Here is a 25,409-nt window from a genome sequence, read left to right as displayed (position 1 = left end):
TTTCTCCGGATGATCCTATGTTCTAGAAGTCCAAATCTGAAAGAGTGTCCACATCTACAAGGGTTTGCATTTTTCCTCTCCAAGATTTAAATCGATATATAAAGGGCGATTCTAATCTGTTTATTCCATGTCATTAAATATAATTCCATGTCATTTGCAAACTAATTGCATACCTAATGAATCTGGTTGTCTCTAATGAGAATTGAACAAAAGCGTAAGTTCGTTGGGTTTTTTAGACAAAATGTTAAGTTCGTTAGGCTTTTTCGAACAGACAAAACATGATTGAGGTTTTTTAAACGATTTCGAAACTTTGTTTGTCTTACAAATCATTTTCTCGATATTTAATTTCACGTCATAAGCCATATAATTTGTTGACTTTTATTAGCTAGTTGACAGGACACCACTATATTAATATCCTCAAACCAGGCAATCAAATAGAAGGTTTTGATTATTAGGGTTATAGCTTATAGAGTTTTCAAGGTTCACAAATGAAGGAGAAGAAAATTCGGTCCAAGGCAAAATGATCAACTTAATGTATTGGACTAAAAGGTTGACAAAGGGAGAAATAAAACTTTTGTACCTGATCCATACAAAGTAATAATGTACAATGAAGAAAATTGTTAATTACTTAAATTATAAAGTTGTTTGTTGATGTAACAGAAAATATGACAGAAAATATGACATTTCATTGATTAGAAAAGTCACTACTAAAGCTGACAAAAATGAAAAGTATTAATGTTTTGTGGGGTATTATTTTGCATAATTAAAAATTTTCCATTGACTATAACCACACCCAATTGATTGTTTTTGGTATCATATACAGATACCAAAACCTCATATTCCATCCTCACACATTCAATTTCAATGGCTTCCAGTTCTTCCTCTAGTATTATGGCTTCTCCGGGTGCTAATGCTAGCAGCTATGATGTTTTTCTAAGCTTTAGAGGCGAAGATACTCGTCATAATTTTACAGATCATCTTTACGAAAGATTAAGGACAGCAGGAATCCTTACTTTTAGGGATGAAGAAGAAATTGAAAGAGGTGAAAAAGTGAAGCCGGAGATTGAGAACGCAATTAAAGGATCCAGGGCTTCAATAGTTGTATTGTCAGAGAACTATGCAACTTCCACTTGGTGCCTGGACGAGCTTTATTTGATTCTCCAACAAAGGAGGGAGGGCGATCATTTCGTTCTACCAGTCTTTTATAAGGTTGATCCTTCTGATGTCGGGAAACAACATAAAACTTTTGCAATCGAAGTCAAAGCCTTTTCAAGGTGGACAGATCAGAACGTGAACCTTTGGAAGGAAGCTCTGACGGAGGTTGCTGGTTTGGCCGGCGAGGTTCTGTCCAGGTATGCCTTTTTGTCCCTTAGCTTGTAATTTGTCATACTTCAATATGTTTTAATTGATGCTACTTTGATTCATAATTTGACGATTATATGTGTTAACATCTAGCTAAGTATGTTCTCCACTTCAAAATCACGGCTCGGTGAATTTGTGTTGATATATGTGAATTTATGTTGAAACATGCGTTAGTGAATTTATCCTATGAAATGTTAAAGATATCTTTGTTTTAGAAGGAAGATTGGAAAAGTAGCTAAAAAAGTAATTGGATAAAAAAATGAATGAATTTGATGTGATACAGCCGCTCCTCCAAACAGTGGACACATGGCTGTCCATATCCAACTCGCCGCCTACCTCACGTCAGTGGGATTATTGGGTTTGCTGTTATGTATATGTGATGGCTAACTTTTTTTTTTATTACAATAAATATGAAATAAGAAAAATAATAGAAAATATAGGTATTAGATATTATTGATATTTGTTTTATTTTTAATATTATCACAAAAAATTAAAATGTTTCCACTTATGTTTTAATACGATATTAGGGTTCCTCAAATCTTGTCAAAACAGAGAAGAGTACTTGTTCAAAATATATTTGCAGTTGATTCAGAATTAGACTTGGTGATTATTGATTCATTTTATTAATTTGTAATAGATTTTACTATTTAGTTTTAAATACGTTCATTTTATGGGTGTTAATTTTGATTTTCTTTCCATAATTTTTTTTATATATAAAAACCAAATGAATTAAATTTAAATATAGTTTGAATAAACCATTGAGTCAAGTAAAACCTATTTATAAATCTTTAAAATGTTTAAAGTATTAGGTGTTGGCAACAGGGTTATGAAGTCAAATATTGTCACCTCGCATTTTAATATGTTATAACATGAAGTGGAGGTGATGTTATAACATGATGTTAAGAGAAGAGAGAGAGAGAAAAAAAAGAGAAAGAAATGATTTGATTGAGTGTTGCCTCTCGTGCTCGTTACCACATTTCGTAACGCCACATCTCATAACTAGAGGCTAGGGTCGTGTTTCAGTTGTTACCACAGCGTTAAGGTGCCTCCACATAGGCAAAAACGTCCCTCCACGGGCTGGTATCGGGTAGTCTTAAAAGGGTGTATCAATATTGAGGATACATCTAGTCTACATAAAAAAGAGTTTATGTGATTACGTGCCAACATCTATGAGGTCTATACCATTGTGAATGCTCTTAAGCGGGAGTGAGTGATGTCAAGTTTGCCATGGTCCATGTAGGCACCACCTAGGATTTGCCACACTACTTCAAATTTTTTCTATTTACATGGCGTGGGTTGCCACACTTGCCATGTTATTTTTTTAATATTTAATTTGTATAAAAGAATCAATATAAACTAATTATTTTAATAAAAACTTAAATTTCATTAACTTAAAAGGAAATTATACGCTTGAAATTAAAAACATCACACTTGAACTTAAACTAACACACAAGACCACTGGAAATTTAAACACACATCCCACTAGAAATTAGAAGATAACGAGCTTAAATTTGACACCGTTTGGGGCACTGCCTCACACTTGCCAAAACTTAACAAGTTGGAATGCTAGTTTCTACACGGTAAGTTTCAAAAGCATTTAGTAGCAAAGTATTTTCATTTTCATCATGCTCGACAAGGTTTTAAAATACGAAATCGGGCCTCGAGACGTTTACTCCTAACCTCACGAGGCGTAAGCCTTGAGGAGGAAGAAAATAATAATAATAATATATTATATTAATCATAAAAAAACATACTAGAGTCTAATTTCAAACATAAAAGTTTTACTTAATGTCATCATGCCAAAAATAAAAAGACTATAAATTCATAATAGTCTTCAAATCATGCCAAATTAATAAAAACGAACGCATAGTAGTCTTCAAATCAAGCCAAACCAACAAAAACGAAGGTCATCATCATCTTCCATGTGACCTTCGAGCTCATCGTCTTCATCCACCAGGTTTAGTTCAACACCCTTCCTCCTTTTTGAACTGTTCCAACTTCTGTTGCAACTTCTTCACCAGTTCCAACTTCTCCACCATTCTTATCGTCTTCGTCACTTGGGTCGGCTAACAATTTATCATCAGAAGGCACTTCCTCAACAAGTAAGGGATTATCACCCTCTCCTAACTTCTTCTTTGAGGCAAATTTTCGCTTCAACTTCTTGTTATACATAATGTACACCAAGCTATTCATTTAACTCGTCGTCAACCGGTTCCTTCGTTTTGTGTGTACTTGATTAAATGTACGCCAATCCCTTTCGCAAGCTGAAGCGGAAAAAGTTAGATCTAATATTTTTGTTGCAAAAATCATGAGTTCGGGCACATTTTCTCCAAAGTTATCCCACCATTCAACTACATAAATAAACGAAAAACCAAATTCAAAATAGTATATTATTTAATAATAATGGAAAAATGTATATATAATTATAGTTCTAGTATATACTGTGAGGCCGTTTGATGTATGATATCAACTCCGCATTATATCCAAACAACCCTCTCTTGTACTTAAAGTCATCAAGCTGTGAATCAACTTTTTCATTAGTCTCTTGATCCAAGAGTCTTTCCATGCACCTATATAAACCCATTTTTATCTCGGGATGTCGGAAACATCAGGACTCCACCTATAGCGTGGATTCAAGAAATAAATCGCTGCATGCAAGTCACGGTGCATTTGATTCTCCCATTTTTCATCAATAATGTCCCATATGTAAGAAGCCACATCCCCATCAAAATTTTTGGCAATCTTTTCCTTTCATTTGTCCATAGCACAATAAATATAAACCATTGCTGGTTCTTTTTCACCATCAACAAGTCTCAAAACATGAACTAGAGGCTTTGTGGTTTTCATTGAATAAACCACACTAGCCCAAAAATAAACTTCGTCCATGACAATCTTCTTGACAACTATTCCATCCTGCTTCTTGGCCCAAGCACAATTTGACCAATCAGTTAAAACGAACATCTGTTGTAATGGTTGTTCAACTCGTACATGATTTCCCGTGTCAAAAATGTAGTGGCAAATCGGGTAGCAACCGGCCGAAGAAGATCTTTCTTTGCAATCTTTCTTGTTAAACTCAAAACCCACTGATGGCTATGAATAAAATTGCTTACTCTTTTCGCCTTAAGTAAATCATTTTTGTTTTGTGGCAACCCCCAATTTTCTTTAACATCAAATCTATTTAATGAGCAGCACACAGAGTCCAATATAAATGTTTTCGCTTCTCCATCAACAAGGTACCGACAGCTTTGTACGCGTTTGCATTATCTGTGATCACTTGAATGACAATATCTTCACCGATTTCCTCAATAACACCGAACAACTTCTGTGCATTTTTATGCAATCAGACGCGTCAACAGTTTTCAAAAAGACAGTACCATATTGATTGTTCACAAGGAAGTTGTTGAGGCTTCTGTTTCTAATATCGGACTAGCCATCTGATAATAAAGAAACTCCTATTTGCTTCAAGTAGCTTTTATGTCATCTACAAATGTAGTGGTTGTCTTGACTTCTTCTTTTAAAATCCAAGTGCCCAACTCGTATGTTGATGGAGGTTTTAAGTCATGACCATAATTACCAATTGAACGCACCATATTTACAAATGTCGGACTCGATGTGATATTAAATGGCATCCCGTTCTCATAAAAGCACCGCCCAATACCCAAGCAAACTCTATTGCGGTGTTCTTTAGCCTTCGTTGGTGTCATCATCTTTTCAACCGCTAATGTCCCTTGGTCATCATTAAGTGGAATCTCCACATAATGGTCTATTGGGCCTCTAACACCCTGGTGCTAACACTAGGACAAGAATTTGCACCTGAAGCAACAATATTATTAGTGCTATTACTCATATGGTATGATCCACAACCCACATTTTCCTCAAAAATGCATTGAATAGTGAATTTATGATCTTGATATGCTTTTAGATATTGTTTCATTTCTTCATTTACTATGTCGGGCACATTTACACTAGGTACATCATCTTTCCCTGATCCATCAAGATGTACCTTCATTTGTTTTACCCCCCCCCCCCCCCCCCTCTTTGATGACCTTGCTACAATAGTTACACTTGAGGTATTTGTAAACTTTTTTGCTACCTTCTTCCGGTACTTTTACCTTTTCACTATGTCCCTAGGCTGGATCTTTTCGTGCTCCTTTAGAAGTCATTCTAAGTCTAAAAACTTAATAAATAGTCTGCAGTGAAGTGAGAGTACAAAAACATTACAGGGAGAAATTGAGAAATTTCATGGACAAAGAGGTTGAATAACTGATAACACTATGTTAACTATACTATGTTGACAACACTGTGTTGTATAGCTGATAAGAACCTAACAACCACCATGGATATGAGCACTAACCATTGCAACCAAGTTCAATCTTTGATTACCAAACTGATAAGAACCTAATTCGAGTTGTGTAATTACCAAAATGAGAGTGTAATTACCAAAAGGACAGAATCTAAAAACTCATGAAAACATACAATAAGTGCATAGGATTTTTTCTAACCTTTGATTTGAAGTAGTCAAACAACCTTCGAGAAGTCCAATAGCTTTGATTATAACCAAAAGCTTTTCAGGAAACAACCATCTAGGTTTATGATCCTTCTACAACCTCCCCTCCACCCCTCTTTGACTGTAGCAAAGCATATGTAAATCTTGTTGAATTAATTCTTACCATCAGGCATTGCATCCATAAAAATTTTAACTTTGGATCCAGGATTTGATCTTTTAATCTCCTCACAATATCACCATATTCAGGCATAATTTTCTGCAACTGTGCCTTCAGCTAGAGTCAATGCATACTTCTTGGCTCCTCTTACACCGACTTGTAGTCACATCAATGCCAAAGTGGTTTTCACCTCCTCTCTAAGCAATATGACACTCATCTTTTGATTATTAAAAAATTGTTGAGTAAAGTGGGCACTTATTCGTTTATAAGTGACAATTGATCCGAAATTGAAATTATTTGCATAATTATGATCACTAATAAGATACTTGATTTGGAAAGACTTATTATCACTCATCCATGAACCCCAAACCTTAAATGTATATTTTCCATCACCACATTTGGCTAGCAACCGTCTACTATCATTTTTCACAAAACATAATTGATAACCATTCGTAACAGCATAGTTACAGAGCATGTGTTACAATTGTTTAGGACTCTCAAGCCTCCTACCTAACACAGGTTCCTGCTCCTTCCAGTGTAGCTTTTCATTGAAAATATTTGGCGACTCAGGATAAGCATCTTCATTGCCAGCCGTGTCTTCTTCCAAAGGCTTACCTACACCTGCAATCTCACCCATGTCGAAATCATTTCCATTATCCTTTTTGAAAAATGAGGGTTGTCATGGTCATCCTCATCATCATCGGTATCCTCATCCTCAGCCCCATAGTCATCCCCATCCTCATCGTCAACCTCATCTTCATCCTCATGCCCTATCTCAACTTCCTTAATTGGTCATGCACCATCAATCACTTCTTCATCTCTATGTTATCAACAACCTCGTCTTTGTGTTCATCAAACCATTCATGTATGTTACTATTACCAAAATGGTCTACATACATAGGGAGTATAAAACCACATTCATAAGAAATTGCTATAAAGTCGGCATAATCCAGCTCATTGCTAATTAAGGTCAAACCTTTTGGAAAATCAATATCAGGTTGGCAGTAATAGAGCTTCTCACACTTTTCTCCAGTGAACCTTTTCATGAACGCATAGCACCCGTCCTTGTCCATGCCTGCGAAATCGATGTCCGAAAACCTCTGAGTAATCCACCGATGTAACGTATGAGATATTTGGCAAAGATTCGTTGAAAGTGCACATCAAATTGGAAGAATACAGGATTCACTCTAACGGTATACGGTATTGAGTGGGTGAACAAATAGTAATAATTCATGAATAATCTCCCATTGGAGATGCTTTCGGTGAACTTTTTGTATAACTTTTATTTCACGATAAAATTGTCCCCAACTATGTTATGATAATTTGTAACATCTTTTTTTCACAAGGAAACAATTATATTGTCCCCACAATCAGAACTGTCGGCCCCCATGGTTTTAACCCTTAGGAATAGACTATAAAGGGCTTTGATGTACATAATTCCGACAAATCTATCAATATTTGTTTTATTTTGATTGAAATTTGTAGTTAAGATGCACTTGTAATTAAATTTAAGAGACCTTCTCTACCGTTTTAAACACTTAGATCAATTTTTACAATGAATTTTGTATCTTTCTCGGAAAACGTTGATGGTAATCAAATTTAAACATATATTTGTATGTACCTGATATTTGGAAATTATTTATCATTCAATATTTTCATTCAGCGATATCAAAGAATATTTAAATGTGATCCCATGAACTAGTCTATTTTTCATGTGTAGTTTCACTCCTGAAGCAGAGTGCCAGAAGAAAATTATTGAAACCGTTTATGAGAAACTGGATTGTAAAAAATTTCATCTTCCAAACAATCTACCAGGGATGGCCTCTCAATACAAGGATGTTAGTTCCATTATAAATGAACCCAACGTTAACTTTATAGCAATTTGTGGCATGGGTGGAAGTGGCAAGACAACATTGGCCAAGTATATTTACAATAGAAATTTGAAATCTTCTGAAAACATTTGTTTTCTTGAAGAGATTGGTGGCAGATGTAAAGGACATGATGATTTGCTTCAGCTACAAGAACAACTTCTGAATGAAATTTTAGGGGGGAAGAATAGAAAAATACCCAGTGTTTCTCCAGTCACATGTAAGATTGAGGAGGCCTTACAAACAAAAAGAGCGTTTATTATTCTTGATGACATTTGTGAATATGCTCAGCTTGAAGCTTTACTTGGAACTGGGAAGATTAATGCCCAAAGTAAGATTATAATAACATCAAGGGTTCAAATTTCAGACCAATGGTTTGAGTCCAGATCCTGGAGGTGTCGAAAATATGAAATGAAATTATTGAATGATGATGAATCACTTGATCTTTTATGTGGTCATACCTTCATATCCAAATTTCCTACAGAAGGTTTCAAGAAGCTGTCAGTACAGGCAGTACACCATTGTGAAGGAAATCCACTGGCTCTTGAAGTGTTGGGTCGCTTGCTAGCAGAGGAGAATAGCCTCCAATATTGGAAAAGTACATTAAGGTCATTTGAAACAGAGATTGCTTTTGGAATTCAATGCATACTCCTTAGGAGCTACGAGTTGTTGCCACATCACTTTAACAGACAGTTGTTTTTGCATATTGCTTGTTTCTTTGTTGGAAAAGACAAGGATTATGTGGAAAAGATATTGGAGGATGATTGCTCTGCAATCTCTGGAATCAAAATCCTTTCCAACAGATGCCTTCTTTCTGTTTCACCGAAGAATAAACTGATGATGCATAACTTGCTTCAGGAGATGGGAAAAGATATAGTTCGTCAAGAAGCATTAAAATTCCCTGCAAAACGTAGTAGAGTCTGGCTTAGTAGCGACTCTTATAAGATAATGAGCAAAGGAGAGGTAAAATGCTTCTTTATATATATATATATATATATATATATATATATATATATATATATATATATATATATATATGTTCAAGCATAATTTTGTTTTCACATTTTCCTATTTGATTTGAATTGTAAAGTTAATCCTTTTTTTTCCATTTATATAGGGTTCGGAAACAGTGGAAGGTCTGGCACTTGACATGGAAATGTTAAGGAAAGAGGAATTTCCAGTCAAGGTAATATTAAACAAGTTAAAATGTTGTTTTTTTTTTTGGATTAGATCTAATTAATTTGTTAGATTACTTATCTATATTGCATTCTGTGTTGTTTTGTGTGTGTACACACACACACACACACACACATATATATATATATATATATATATATATATATATATATATATATATATAACCCCAGTTATTACACAACCATCAGGACATGGAACTTCTGATTGGTACTCAACACATAGAATCTTTGGTGAATTTATTTCTGGATATGATGTAACCTTACTATCCCTCTTTATACAAAACTTGCAGTCATTAAAACTAAAGACAGATGCACTTAAAAACATGGATAAACTAAAACTGCTCCACTTTAATCTTGTGTATCTTGACGGGTCCTACGAGAATGTTTCAGAAGATTTAAGATGGCTCTGCTGGTTTGGCTTTCATCTAAAAACTATACCCTCTGACTTATCCATGGGAAAGTTGGTGGCTTTAGATTTGAGTTACAGCAAATTGGAAGTATTTGAACCGCCCATGGTAGGGAATGTGGTATACTATTTTTTTTTTGGCTTATCCATTTAGCTACTTAGTTGTTAATGGTCTTTATGCATACAAGGAGTGATACACAAATCTTGTTACTTTTGCAACAGGTTCTTCAATCACTGAAGATTCTAAATCTTAAAGACTCATACAACCTAGTCGAAATCCGCAACATGTCCAGGATCCCTCATCTTGAGACTTTGATTCTTTGGAACTGTCACAGTCTTGTTCGTGTTTGTGATTCCATTGGACAACTGGCTAGTCTTGCACTACTGAACATGACAGGCTGTAAAAAGGTTTGTAAGAGCCAGAAAAGAAATGCATTAGTGAGGCTAGTAGCTTCTAGTTTTAGTGGAGGAGTTGCAGAACAGCCTACCTTTTCCTTCCCACAATCATTAAAACAGTTATTCCTCAAGGACTGCCATCTCGAGTGTACTGATTTTTTTCCTTTGAATTTCCGTTTTCAAACATCATTGAAATACTTGAATTTAGGCAATAGTCTATTTGAGCTTCTGCCTTGTTATGAACATCTTAAAAGTCTCCGGGTTCTTGACTTGAGTTTGTGCTTAAGACTCAAATGGATTCTATGTCTCCCAAGCACACTTGCAGAATTGTATGTATACTACTGTAAGTCATTAGAGAAAATAAGTTTCCAATCGCATCGATTCACATTGCAAGAGTTTGGCTATGAAGGATGTATTAGTCTGTCTCAAATCGAAGGCTTTATCAAATTGGTTCCTATAGCCAAACTTGAAGAAAATGATTTGGGACACATGAACTGGCTAAAAGAATATCAAAATCGTGAGGTCTGCCTGGTTGGTGATGATGAGCTCACCAAAGGCAGAAGTCCCTGTGTCCAGGTTTTATATGAATTTGGTATAATGAGCACATCTCTGCCAGACATAAAGGATCCAAACATGAAGCCCAAGTATGTATCGGAACTATCGTCTTTATCCTTTGAGGTGCCTTCGTGTCCAATGAATAGGAAGCTCAAAGGACTTGATGTAACTTTCAGATATACAATATCAGGTGACGATTATTTGGCATGGTTCTGTAAAATCAGTACAACCAATGGTGTTGATTTGATGTACAACCCCAAAGTCTTTGGAAAACCTAAATTCGGTAATGTTGGAATATGGTTAAGCTATTGGCCAATTGGAAACACATTGGACATTGGAGATATAGTTAATGTTTCTATTGTTGTGATGAGTGGATTGGAGGTACAGGAATGTGGTGTGAGCCTTGTTTATGCTGATGAAAATGTAACCAAGGAAACCTTGAAAAATAACATGGACTGGGAAGAAATTCTTGGAGGAGATTTGTTTGGATTTCAACTCAGCACAGGAGCATACTATCTTTGTCGTCGTGATTTCTATGAGTTGATGGAGGTTGGTAAACTGACTACTGATTGGTTTAGAATTTTAGTTGGTGATACCATTGACAATACTGGTATGTCCCTTTTATCAAAGCTAATTTTGGGCAATTTTAGTTAGATCTATGAGTAAATAGCACAAAAGACACTAAGTTTACACCAAATTTCTAATTTGACACTGTGTTTTCTTTTGTCTCAAATTTGACACTGTGTTTTCAATTTTTTACAATTCTGACCACTTGACCGGTCAACCATGACGTGGCATGCATGATGACATGTCAGTTTTGATGATGACACATGCTGACATGAAATGATGACGTGTCAAAGTTGAATTTTTTCCTACAAAAGACAATAAGTTTTCACTTTTATTCGATTTTGACACTAATTTTAATTTTTTCTTTCAATTTTGACACTGCTTTTTTATTCCAAATCCAACATCATTTTTTTCAATTTTGTTCAGTCGACCATTTTCCATTTGAAACCGTATTCTGTATAAATATTTTTTTAATACATTTTAAACCGTATAAATACATTTTTTCATTTAAAAACCATATTTTTGTATAAATACAAGGTTTTTTTATTTAAACCATAATTTTAGGTATAAGTATGTATTAGTTATATCATGAGAACCAAACTAACCATAACCTTCGAATAAGATATAAAAATTTTACGATTTGCAAACCTAACCTCTGTGCCCTCCAAACTCATTTTAAAGTTGCGTATTTAATATAAAATACGGTTTTAAATAACTAATACATACTAATACATAAATTATGGTTTGAAAGTATAAAAAAAAAAAAAAAAAAAAAAAAAAAAAAAAAAAAAAACGCTTGTGTTTATACAAAATATGGTTTTCAAATGAAAAAAATGTATTTATATGGTTTGAAATGTATTAAAAAAATATTTATACGGTTTCAAATGAAAAATGGTTAACATTGAACAAAATTGGAAAAAACGATGTCCGATTTTGAAAAAAAAAAGAGTGTTAAAACTGAAACAAAAAAATTAATCAGTGTCAAAATCGAAAAAAAGTGAAAAATTAGTGTCTTTTGTCGGAAAAAAATTCAATTTTGACACGTTAACATGCCACGTCATCAAAACTAACACGTCATCATGCCACATCAACAGATAATCGGGTTGACCAGTCAAGTGATCAGAATTGTAAAAAATTGAAAAATACAGTGTCAAATTTGAGAAAAAAAAAACACAGTGTCAAATTAGAATTTTGGTGTAAACTTAATATCTTTTGTGCTATTTACCCTAGATCTATATGTTGCAAATATAGAAAATTCATCTCATGGCACATTTTTACAGAGGTACGGGGATGGAGAAAGACAGGTAGACCTAAGCAGTTGAATCCATCATTTACCGAGTTGAAAATTGTTCAATGCATCATCCATGGTCCTCAATTGGTAAATTTGCTATTTAATATATATATATATATATATATATATATATATATATATATATATATATATATATATATATATATATATATGCGCGTACAATTGACGTGCTTCTCAAATAACCGTTTCAATTACCTTATTCATATGATACTTGTAAGTTTGCTAGTCAGGTTAATTTTCTATTTTCTTTTTCAGATATTTCATGAGTTCATGTAAGTGAATAGATCTATCAAACCATTATAATTTGGTGTAACCTTTTGGTACTTGATGCTAATATGGTTATAATTAGTGTGAATTGTTCTTCAAGTGTTTGATGGATTTTTAGTAGATGTGAAAACTTTAATGTGGACTGGTATGTTTGGATGTCATGTCCTTTTTCGACTTTCCCCCGATGTAATCTTCGTTGGCTAGGTTCTGGCTAGTCTTTTAATATATGGTCATTTGTACTAAAAAACATCATTACTACAATAACTGGGTTTTGCTAATTAGGTTTTGGTGTTCATGAAAAAAATAGGAGGAAGTTTACAAGATCGCAAAGATGCCGAAATCATCTTTTGTAGATAAAACTTTGGAGTTCACATCAAGCATGTTTCGGAAGACAATGAAATCTTCCACATCATCCAAATCTAGCGATACAACAATAGAGGTAACTGAATATTTTGTATACCGGACAAAAGAAAATTAAGAGTTTAACTTTTCCTTGTGTTCCCATCAACGCACAAATTTACATCAAGTTTATTACAATACAATTGAATAACTCACAGCTATAAGAAATAAATTTGAAGCAAAGGTGATTCAGCATAATCCTTAGCAGATAAAAATGAGGAGCTTATTCTTTTCTAACATATATGGAATTTTCCTTCAAATCACAAACACAGCCTAGGAAGCTTCAACTCTTTTATTCTTATTCCGAAATAATCATGGAACTTCACTTTGAATCTAGCTTTCGTTTTATACTTCTGAATTGTCTACACAAGACATTAATGGAGTTTGACCTACTATACATTTTCCTTTTCCTAGTTATTCCATCCAATTCCTTAAATGTTGTGGTCAACAGCTTTATGAGCTATTATCATTTAAACGAATTTAATATCCTTTTAAAATGATCGATCCTCATACAGAACGAAGGAAAGGAAAAAGGAAAGCAATCAATAATATTTTTTACAAAAAAGTCTGCATTGAAAACCGATAAATGTTTACTTTTCAATAGATTTGCTTCTCAAACTACAAGTACTTTTCGAAAAGAAAGACCTACCGGATCGATAAGTTTTTTCCTCATGTTTACTTCTCCACTCATTTTGCTTACATGGTATGCCGGATACATTTGGTATTTTACAGAAAACGTCAGAACATCAGCTACCACTTCACAACATGTTTCCCCTTTTACCTTCAATGTTCTCAATGCGGTATCTTGAAAACATACTTTTGCTATCGTTGCTCTTCAGATTTAATGAATGTAGAGTTTATGGACATGTCTAAAGTATCTGTTCCTATTAAGATTCAGGTGTCTATTTCACTATCAAATCGGGATGAACAGAATCCGCTGCATACACATTATGCTAGTCGACTAGCGACTAGCATAATGTAGTCGACTAGCATAATGTGTATGCAGCGGATTCTGTTCATCCCGATTTGATAGTGAAATAGACACCTGAATCTTAATAGGAACAGATACTTTAGACATGTCCATAAACTCTACATTCATTAAATCTATAGGCTTTCGCGACGACAAGTCGTCTCTATAGGCTTTCGCGACGACAAGTCGTCTGGACAGAGCTCAAAATTGTCGTCTGCATAGTGTACGATCCTTGTAGTGGTCCCAATATAAAGCTAATCCGACATTAAGCTAGATAACCTGGAGCATAACATTCCCTATACTGGAAATTAACTTTCTTTCCTCAACTCATGGAGTAGGTGGACCAAAGTTATAGCATGAAAATATTCTTAACTAGGGAAGACATGGTCCTCCTTTCTCCTTGAAATTCAAAATAGTTCACAAAAGACATCTGATGAGGCTTATTAAACTTCTCCTTTTTTCGTATTCTATCCAACAGCTGGTAACGATTTACCCATCACTTTCAGCTATGAAAATAATGCTAACATATGGTTTTTAGAGAAACAATTTTGTACGTGTCCTCCATGCCATTGTTTGATAGAAAACAGAATACCAGATGTCGCTAGCAAACAAGCAAAATGGTTTCTAGATACACAAGGTGCAGCCTCATTATCACTCTGCGTTGAACTCTCTCTCTCTCTCTCTCTCTCTATATATATATATATATATATATATATATATATATATATATGGATTCTGATCTGGACAAGGAAACTATAACCCGGATTCAAGATATTAAATTTCTACCAAAAAACTGAGTAAGAGGCATAATTGTCTAGTGGATCTTCAACTGTTGGTACATGCAACATGGATGATATCCGAATACCTCAATACTTGAGTTTCTCCCTGGTTTGGCAGACTTGTTGGAGTTAACGTTAGCATAGTAAAACTTGTAGGAATTTATAGTATGTGTGTGCACAGGAACACACATCTGTTTTTCAGGAACTCCATAAATTTACATTGATGCATACACGTATATGAACAGCCATCTAACCATTGCAAATATTCACCAACAGTGGCGGAGCTAGATGGGACGTTGTGCGTACTACAGTACACCCAAAAGATTGTTTTATATATATACAAAAATATTATTTGTAAGCATGTTTCATGTTATTGTACCCCCAACTAAAGAGATTATAATATATATTTTAATGCCCGATATTGGATATATAATATATTGACAATTTTTGTACCCCCATATCAAAATTCCTGATTCCGCCACTGTTCACCAACCATTGCAACTCCATAAATAACCAACTATTAACTACCCTATTAACTAACCTATGATTTCCAGATTAACTAACCAATTAACTACCATTAACTTTCATAAAATAACCATATGTCTAGATTAACTTTCAACAAGACTGTCAAACGTCCTTTTTTCATCAAAAAGGTGGAGAACATATTCTGTTGCAATACTATAATAACCAAGGAACAAAAATGCACCTCCAATCCCAAAATGGATGCCACCTACAAAACTAAAACTGGGTTAGAAGTGAAATGTCCTACATAATATCTAAGTCTTTAGTGACCTGGTACTTATGTGCAATGAGTATTTTTTTTTTACATAGTGGTAAGGGTACAGAGACTAACTCACTAACACCGAGATTTATGTTAATTTTTATTACTTTGTTTTCATTTGCAGAAAAGGTCTCTGAAAGTGGTTCTGAAAGTGGATTTTACGAATGATAAGGAAAAAATAAAGGCGCTCAAGAAAGTTTCCAGACTTTCAGGTTGACATCCTGTTTGTTATGTTTTCAGTCTATTTGCATTTGAGTAGCAGAAGTTTGACTAAACTTTGTTTTGAAATATTTGTAGGGATCGATTCCATATCTGCAGACATGAAAGACAAGAAATTAACGGTGACCGGGGACATTGATCCAGTTCAGATTGTCGCAATCCTTAGAAAATCTTGGCACACAGAATTAGTGGCTGTTGAACCAGCCAAAGAAGAAAAGAGGGATGGAAAGAAAGAAGAGAAGAGGGATGGAAAGAAAGAAGATAAGGATGATGATCAGAAGAAGAAAGAAGAAGCTCTTTTGGAAGCTTACAAGAGCTACAATCCTTACATGCCACAGTATTACTCTACTCACAGTGTAGAAGAGAATCCAAATGCCTGTGCTATTTGCTGAGTTCTTGAATGATACTGGAAGCATACAAGAAAAGATGCATTAAGTACATGTATAGTGTGGGGTACTTTTCAAAAACTAGTGTAAATACTGGTTTAACGTACAAGAAAAGATATTGTGTATGGGGTATTGGGGTTGGCTTTAATTACGTGGCTCTTGATCAGGGAGACAAAGGCAAGCTGGGGGTGACAACAAACTTAGAACGAGGGGGAGTGGGAAATGTGGAAGAAAGTGGATATGATGGAGCTTCGGAGGCTGAAGATGGTGATGGTGGCAGCAGGTGGCAATGGTTGCAGATGGCCGGAGGATGCAGCGGTGATGTACAGAGGTGGGATGAGGAGAGTGGCTATAAAAAAGGAGGGTATTCTTGCTATAGCCTTTTCTATGAAATCCTTCATGGAAAGGGTTTTAGAATTGTTAGGGGTTGGAAAACTCTTCTATTAAACACTAAAATAGAATTACAATAGGAGGAACAACTCTCACACTCAACTATTACAAAAACCCAACCCTCTCACTAACACTCTCACTCTAAGTGTTATATTATCTGTTTCTCTGTGTTTGGGATGCTTACAACTGAAGAATGAAGTCTCTATTTATAGTCTTGGCAGCCACCATTGTAGTTGCCTTCATTAACTGTGTTCATCATAGGGTTGGAAGACTTTGCCACCCTAGGTCTCATTTTGTCAACAAAGATGGCTACTGTAGCTTTGGAGGCTGGAACACAACAAATCTCCCCCTCCAGTCTCCGTCCAACAATCCTCATCCCAACTATGTCAGCACATAGTTTGTGTTTCTCTTGTGTCACCACCTTTGTTAGCATGTCTGCATGATTGTTGTTGGTGTTGATCTTTAACAACTTCAATTCCCGTCCCTCAATTGCTTCTCTAAGCCAGTGATAACGTATATCAATATGTTTTGTGCGGGAATGGTACATCGAGTTCTTACTCAAGTCCATAGCACTCTGACTATCGCAATGAATGATGTACTCTTCTTGTGGAAAGCCTAATTCTTGAAGAAACCATTTCATCCATATAAGCTCCTTCCCAGCTTCAACGGCAGCATTATACTCGGCTTCTGTTGTTGACAGTGCGACACACTTCTGTAACTTGGATTGCCACGAGATAGCTCCTCCTGCCAAAGTAAAAATGTAACTTGATGTAGATTTCCTACTATCAAGATCTCCTGCCATATCGGCATCTGTATAACCTTCCACGATTGGCTTTGCTCCCCCGTAGCATAAACATAGTTTCGAACTACCCTTCAGGTATCAAAGTATCCATTTGACTGCTTCCCAATGTTGTTTTCCCGAATTAGCTAGATATCTACTCACAACACCGACAACATGAGCAATATCTGGTCTTGTACACACCATTTCATACATAAGACTTCCTACGGCTGAGGAATAGGGGACTGCCTTCATCTCTTCTTTTTCTTTCTCAGAAGATGGACAATTTTTCTTACTCAACTTGAAGTGGTTAGCCAAGGGCGTACTAACGGGCTTGGCATTTTCCATGTTGAACCTTTTGATCACACGTTCAACATACTCTTCCTGTGATAAGAACAATTTTCTTGATTTTCTATCACAGATAATTTTCATCCCCAATATCTGTTGTGCTTGGCCTAAGTCTTTCATATCAAAGAACTTAGACAAATCCTTCTTCAAGTTGTTGATCATCGTTGCATCTTGGCCTACTATCAACATATCATCCACGTAGAGCAAAAGGATGACAAATTTCCCATCTGGAAACTTCTTCAGATATACACAATGGTCTGCAACAGTTCTCTTGTACTCATGATTCATCATAAATGAATCAAACTTCTTGTACCACTGCCTTGGGGCTTGCTTAAGACCATAAAGATTCTTCTTTAATTTACAGACGAGATGCTCTTTCTTTGGGACTTTAAAGCCATCAGGCTGCTCCATGTATATTTCTTCATCCAAATCACCATGGAGAAAGGTTGTTTTCACATCCATCTGCTCAAGTTCAAGATCTAGACTGGCAACTAATCCGAGTACAACTCGAATAGACATCATCTTCACAACCGGCGAAAAAATTTCATCAAAGTCGATTCCTTCTTTTTGTTGGAAACCTTTGACAACGAGTCTCGCCTTATACTTCATAGTATTTCCCTTTCCGTCTTTCTTCAACTTGAAAACCCACTTGTTTTTCAAGGCTTTCTTTCCTTTGGGGAGTTTCACCAACTCATATGTTTGATTCTTCTGCAAAGAATTCATTTCTTCTTCCATGGCCTTCTGCCAATTTGCTTTGTTAATATGAGATTGAGCTTCTTGAAAGCTCTCTGGCTCCCCCTCACTAGTAAGAAGGATGTAGTTTGAAGTCGTATATCTTCTTGATGGAGCACGAACTCGTTCGGATCGTCTAACTTGAGTTCCTTCGTTTGTAACTTCTGGAAATGTATCTAAAGTATCATGGGGTGGAAGCTCCCCCTGCTCAACACCTTCTTGATTTGCATCATCAACTTCTTCATCCTCTTCTTCAGTAGAAACATCATCTTTATTTTCAGATATTATATCTGAAACTTTGGAGCTTTGTTGCTTGTTAACCGGTGCCTTGAAATCATAATACTGGTTTTCATAGAAAACCACATCTCTACTTCGAATAACCTTCTTTAGTTCTGGGTCCCATAGCCTGTACCCGAACTCTTCATCTCCATATCCAATAAAGATGCATGGAGTGGATTTGAGGTCCAACTTCTTCCGCAATTCACTTGATACATGTGCAAACGCCTTGCACCCAAATACTCTCAAGTAAGAATATGATATGTCTTTACCCGTCCATATCTTCTCGGGAACTTCAAAATTCAGTGGAACGGAAGGTGACCTATTTATTAGATAGCAAGCTGTCAATACAGCTTCACCCCAAAATGGTTTTGGGAGTTTAGTCATGCTGAGCATGCATCGAACTTTCTCAACAATAGTGCGATTCATCCGTTCTGCTACACCATTGTGTTGTGGGGTTCGTGGGACAGTCTTTTCATGTCTGATACCATGTTCCGTGCAGTATTTAGAGAACTCACGGGAATAATACTCGCCTCCATTATCTGATCGGAGACATTTTAACTGCTTGCCTGTTTGTATTTCCATCATTGCATGAAAAGCTTTGAAGTTGTCCAATACTTGGTCCTTCGTTCTCAAACAGTATGCCCATACCTTTCGTGATGCATCGTCAATGAATGTCACAAAATATCGGTTCCCACCAAGAGATTCTACTTCAATGGGTCCACATACGTCGGAGTGGACAAGGCTCAGCAACTCAGAGCGGTTCTTTCTTGTGGAGCTAAAGGAAACTGTGTGTTGTTTCCCGAATAGGCAGTATTCACAAGGATCCAAGGCAACATCTTTTGCCATTGAAATGGACTCCTTCTTTGCAAGAGTCGTCAATCCCTTCTCGCTCATGTGGCCTAGTCTTCTATGCCACAAGTTTGGTGATGTCTCTTCTTCAACAACATTGAGACTTGGCTGAAGTAGCTTTGCATAGCTTTTATAAAGAGTACCATCAAGTTTTCCCCTTGCAACAACCATAACACCTTTTAACAACTTCCAAGTACCATTTTTGAATTGATTATCATATCCTTGGACGTCAAGAGCTCCAACTGAGATAAGATTCATTCTTAGCTCTGGGACATGCCGAACATCTTTCAACACCAATGTACATCCAACATTGGTCTTTAAATGCACATCACCAATACCAGCAATGCTTGAGAAACTGGTGTTTCCCATCTTTACGGTACCATGGTCTTCGGGTTTATAAGTAATGAATAAATCCCGGTTTGGAGTCGAATGATATGACGCAGCGCTATCAATCACCCACTCATCATCATGGGTTCCAACATGTAGGCATGCTTCCTCCTCGTATGTAACAAGGGCAACGTCTTGTATTAGGGTGACCATGGTTTCACCATTCTCCCTACTTGGATTCTGACTTGTCTCGGGCTGCTCTCGTAAGAACCTTCGACAATCACTCCTTTTATGGCCATAATAATTACAATGATTGCAATAGCCTTCGAACCATGTATTTGAAGATTTACCTCGCTCTCGCGATTTCCCTCGATCTCGTGATTTCCCACGATCTTGGGATCTTCCTCTACTTTGACTATGTCTGCCTCTACCTCTACCTCGACATCTACCTCCAGTTCTTCCTCCGCCTCTTTCTTTAGTTTCTGACACGAGGGTAAAAGACTGGTCTGTACCAGCTTCTTTCCTTCTGGCTTCCTCGTTCATTAGGGCGTCTGTGACCATCTCCATTGACACTTTACCACCGGGGGCAGAATTGCTGAGAGTCACAATAAGCGTCTCCCAATTATCTGGTAGAGAAATCAAGAGCAATATGGCTTGTTCCTCGTCTTTGAGAACCCAATCAGCAGCACCGAGTTGGTTTACGAGATCCTGGAACTGACTCGTATGCTCGGTTATGGACATACCACTTCGTAACTTGTGCTTTACAAGGCGCCTCATCAGCAAGGTCTTGTTGCATGCCGTCTTTGCCTGATACATATTCTCGAGCTTCTCCCAAAGTTTGTATGCGTCTGTCTGTTGAGAGACATGATGAAAAACACTGTGGTCGATCCACTGTCGAATTTGTGCCACCGTTTTCCTGTTTATTCTCGTCCAAACTTCGTCTGTCTTCGTGTCAGGTTTGACGCCTTGATTTTCTATAGGCTCTGCTAAATCTTTCAGATTAAGCAAATCTTCCATCCTTGGCTTCCACATGTTGTAATTTGTTGGCGTAAGTCGAACCATCGTAATCGTACTTGTAGATTCCATCGAAAATAATTGCAAATTTATTTTACAAATATTTCGAGGAAATATTAGATAAAACTGAGCTCTCGGTTGGATTCGGAAGCGTCAAAAATGGTGGGGTAGAATTTTTCGGGCTCAAAATATATTTTCTTGAAAAGTTATGTGCTAATTTGTAACTTTTCAGAACTATAGGGGCTAAACTGTAATTTCAGAACTTATAGGGGCCAATCTGAAACGTTTCTGCGAACCAGGGACCTTTCTGAAACTTTTCAGAACTTCAGGGACCAAAACAGTTATTTTCCGAACAATAGGGACCGAACTGCAGTTTTTCAGAAATAGAGGGACGTTTCTGCAATTTTCTGGAACTTCAGGGGCTAAAATGCAACTTTTTTTGTAACATCCCAAAATACGACCCAAAAATTTTTGTTTTAATATTATTAAAAGTCAAATCGTCGAATGTCAAACATACAAAGAACCATAAAATGAGTAACTCAAAAGTTAAGTAACTGTGTCAAACAAATATTGTATCAATCATATCAAAATATCCGAATAAAACTCCTAGGATAAAACTGAAGCTGTGGTGTGTGTCATGCCATCATCCCGAGCTCTTCCCCTTACTTGCGGAAGTACCTGAAACCAAAAACTGAAACTGTAAGCACAAAGCTTAGTGAGTTCCCCAAACTACCACATATCATACCATGACATGTAAGCAAATACTGGGCCCCGCCCACTGCATCGGGCCCCGCCCGACATCGGACCAAAATCCGGAACTAGCTTGGGCCCCGCCCACTACATCGGGCCCCGCCCGACATTGGACCGAAGTCCGGAACTAGCTTGGGCCCCGCCCACTACATCGGGCCCCGCCCGGCATCGAACCGAAGTCCGGAACTAACTGAACATAGCATAAAATAATCATAACTACTGGCATAAACCCATATACTGCATATTGCATCGGACCGATGTCCGGAACTCATATCACAAAAACATGCTTGAATCACGAAGACATCAAGCACACTGAACTACTGCATCAGACCGAAGTCTGGAACTACTGCTAACTAAACGGGCCGACATTGTGGCCGTAGACCCGTTCCTATTGGAAGGAAACTCACCTCGTAAGCTGGATGGTGAAAAAGCTACTCGGGAATTGTCTGATGCTGCTCCGGTATCTCCCCGGCTACAATTCCCATAAATAAACTCAATCAAATACTGATAACTAAACTGAGGGTGAAATGACTATTTTACCCCCGGTCAAAGTCAACTTCCTGGTCAAAGTCAACTCCCAATTGACCGAACTCGCCGAGTTGGGCCGCCAACTCGCCGAGTCCCTTTCATTCGTTCTAGTCCTCTACTCGCTTCTACTCGTCGAGTTTGGCGAAGACTCGACGAGTTCTTCTTCGATACATAAATCAAGTCTAACTTCATCCGACTCGCCAAGTTGTATGAACAACTCGTCGAGTTCTCCTTCATCATCTGAACACGTCCAGTCTGCGACTCGCCGAGTCGTAAGAACAACTCGTCGAGCCTGAAGAACAACTCGCCGAGTTGAAGAACAACTCGCTGAGTCCCAAGCATGCTATTACTATACAGTCGATTCTAATCGATTTCAGTGCTTCTAAATCATATGTGTGAGCTTCTAGGACTGGTTTTACACGTAAAGTTTCCAACTTTACGTGCATGCACAAGGGTATGAGGCTAAAATACCCAAAATCGTCAACTACTAAGCACTTAGGGTTTGGAAGAAGGCCAAGATTGCATAAAGGTGGTTATAATGAGCTCCTGGAGTTCAAGAGGGGCTAGATCTGAAGTATAACTCGATCATAAGGCTTTATTACAAGAGATTTGGGGTTTTTGAGCTTAATATCAACAATTTTGGGGACAAACTAGATCTATTAGATCAATAAACAAGATGGAGACTTTATTACCAGAAAAGATGACCACAAAGGAGTGTGTCCCGGATCTACTTCTTCTTCCTTGATGTCACACCCCAAAACCAAGAACGGCGGAAACGTTCGGGGGTGGAGGACGTCATGTACAGTATCATAACAGTGTAAAGTAGTAAACAAGCAACAACATCATCCATTGCATTAAAAGTAAAGTTTTAATACATGTGTGTTCTTTCATTGTAATAAGACACCAAAATATGTAATCAAAATAAAAGACGAGTCTTGGCTGTGCTCCGTCTTCTCAAAACCTGGTCATCGTACCTGTCTACTGGTGACCTGAGAATACAAGTTATTTTGAAAGTGTAGAATCAACATAAAGCTGGTGAATTCATAAGTATTTAAGTGTCATTGATTTGGAAAGCTGTAATGAAAAACATGCATTTGTTGATGCAACATTTGATATAAGTATGAAAACCCTAGAAAATCCCATATTTCCTACTAGTATGAAAGTAGTCTTCTACCAAGACCTGACTGTTTTGAAAGGTGTATTTCTGTAACAAAGATAGTTTTTCCCTGAATGACTATTAATAATAAAATATATAGTCTACCTCATCGTTTATGTGAATGTATCACAAAGTAAAAGTAATAGGGAAAGTATATAAGTATTAGTCTACCTCGTCGATTATGTGCATGAATCACAAAATGAAGGTAATGACCTAATATCTTAAGTATTATCCTTTTGTACTAGGATAAACACGGCATAGAAATTACCGAATAGTATTAACTGTAGACATCTGTAGATGTGCATTTACCTCTGTTGCTAACAGCTAGGTGTAGGAATAGTTAGTCCCTTAAAGTATACCTATAATGGTATCAACCATAGACATCCGTAGATGTGCATTTACCCCTGTAGCTAACAGATGGGTGTAGGAATGGTAAGTCCCTTATATTATCTTACTATATAGTATCTAGGTATAAGTATCCATGTAAGAGGATTCATGTAAGTGTATCCATGTAAGAGGATTCATGTAAGTGTATCCATGTAAGAGGATTCATGTAAGTGTATCCATGTAACACGATTCATGTAAGTGTATCTCTTCATATAGCATATTGTATAGACTAATGAATGAACTGACTCTGGTGTAATTCCTTGTAATAGGAATAATGTTTTGGTATCCCCTAAACTATTCATATAATAGCTTACTGGAATGTAATTGACGTTCAGGAAGGTTTATACACCTTTGCTACTCAAGAGTATGGGAACTGAATGAAAGATGAAAGCTCTCATATCAATACATATATTCAAGAAGGATAAGTGTATAGATATGGTTTTGATTAATAAGTTTGAAAGAGGTTTAGTAAAACATCTAAGAGTTTTAAACAATAAATAACAATGACTTGATGTCATTTTATAAAACCTTTTAAAAGTAAATCATTTGATAACAAAGTATATCAGAACAAAAAACCATTTTGTGTATCACATTTTGAAGTATGTGAAATCAGTTGGCTGAAAACACAGTTATAAATCACATATGATTGATACTATAACATGCTGTTTTCTACTTGTATTCCCCCCCCCCCCCCATCAAAGCTTTTAAAATCATTTAAAACATTGATTAAGGGGTATGAACTCACCTGTAGTTGGTGGTTTGGATGTACTGAATGATGTAGGATGTTAAGTGTCAAGTGTAGACTTGTACACACACAAGGATCCTAGTTGACATATAATTCCACATATATGTATCTAATTAGTCTTTAAACAACTAATTAACAAGGTTAAGACATCCTAGGACATGTAAAACACTTTATTTAAGTGCTACAAGCCATAAGGATTGCATCTAAGTGTTGTAGGACCTTGCTATTGAGTTTAGGGTTCAAGAGGACCCCTTATATGAGTTTACGGTTTTATGACCATAACTCATTGAGTTTACGGTCGTAAACCCATGAGTGTACGGCCGTAAACTCATGCTTTCTTGACCATGAGTTGTTTTGAAGCTCTACAAGTCCTTAGAAGTGTTTCCACTTGAAGTATAAGTCTATGGAAGGGATTAGGGCGCCATTTCACTCCTAAATGGAGTTTACGGTCCCTAGACCATTTCCCTTTGGGTTTACGACCGTAAACCCTTATTGATTATGGTCTTTTGCCTTTTTCAAGTCCTTAACACATCAAGGAAGGGATCTATGCAAGTTACCAAGACTTAGGAGGGACTAGGGCACACTTTGGTACCCTAAATAGGGTTTACGGTCCAAGAGCATCTTGGACCGTAAACACCTTGATCTTGGTGTTTCATGGTGTTTTTCTTGATGTAATGAAGTGTATCAAGCCTTATACTACTCTAGGATAGAAGTACTTACTAGATAGAGGCTTGAAATGGTACCAAAAGGCCAAGAACACTAGTGTGTGTTCTTGGTGTTCTTGGTGAAACTTGAAGATCTAACCTTTTGGAATGATTTCACGGATAGAAGTGTGTTAGATCACTAGATTAAGGTAGATATCAACTTAAAAGGGTTAGAAACACTTACAAGTTGAAGATCTAGAAGGAAAAGTCGAAGATACTTGAGAGAGAATTGAGATTTGGATCTTGATTTTGTGAAAAAGTGTAAATAATGACTAAGTCACATATATATACCCCC

The 25,409-nt window shown here is 36.6% G+C and overlaps 1 protein-coding gene across 4 annotated transcripts; it reads left to right on the top strand.

The window, feature by feature from the left end:
- The first annotated feature begins 775 nt into the window (after positions 1–775).
- On the top strand, positions 776–16,612 carry LOC145124342 (disease resistance protein RML1A-like). Of its 4 annotated transcripts, none has more exons than XM_079059647.1 (9): positions 784–1,352; positions 7,747–8,857; positions 9,012–9,080; positions 9,381–9,617; positions 9,719–11,057; positions 12,295–12,392; positions 12,901–13,032; positions 15,647–15,734; positions 15,820–16,612. In XM_079059647.1, exons 1-9 carry the CDS (start codon positions 865–867, stop codon positions 16,131–16,133), a joined length of 3,876 nt encoding a protein of 1,291 aa, XP_078915773.1. In that variant the 5' UTR covers positions 784–864; the 3' UTR covers positions 16,134–16,612. The 4 variants fall into 4 exon arrangements, 3 of the variants coding, with proteins under 3 accessions (XP_078915773.1, XP_078915774.1, XP_078915775.1); XM_079059648.1 differs by having other exon boundaries at positions 785–1,352; positions 9,381–9,605; XR_013715600.1 differs by lacking the exon at positions 15,820–16,612 and having other exon boundaries at positions 776–1,352; positions 12,876–13,032.
- Positions 16,613–25,409: the final 8,797 nt, after the last annotated feature.

The sequence above is a fragment of the Lactuca virosa genome, chromosome 7 (assembly GCF_052849685.1).
Source record: "Lactuca virosa cultivar CGN04683 chromosome 7, Lactuca_virosa_CGN04683_v6, whole genome shotgun sequence".
In the NCBI taxonomy this organism is placed as follows: Eukaryota; Viridiplantae; Streptophyta; class Magnoliopsida; order Asterales; family Asteraceae; genus Lactuca; species Lactuca virosa.
The sequence above is the reverse complement of the archived record's forward strand: the minus strand, read 5'-3'. Positions and strand labels throughout refer to the sequence as shown.

What these genes read in the sequence shown, in the direction of transcription:
- LOC145124342 (XM_079059647.1), top strand. Translation starts at nt 865, where the DNA reads ATGGCTTCCAGTTCTTCCTCTAGTATTATGGCTTCTCCGGGTGCTAAT. An exon ending in GCCGGCGAGGTTCTGTCCAG is followed by an intron (nt 1,353 to 7,746) that starts GTATGCCTTTTT and finishes TTTCATGTGTAG; the next exon opens with TTTCACTCCTGAAGCAGAGT. An exon ending in CGCCCATGGTAGGGAATGTG is followed by an intron (nt 9,618 to 9,718) that starts GTATACTATTTT and finishes CTTTTGCAACAG; the next exon opens with GTTCTTCAATCACTGAAGAT.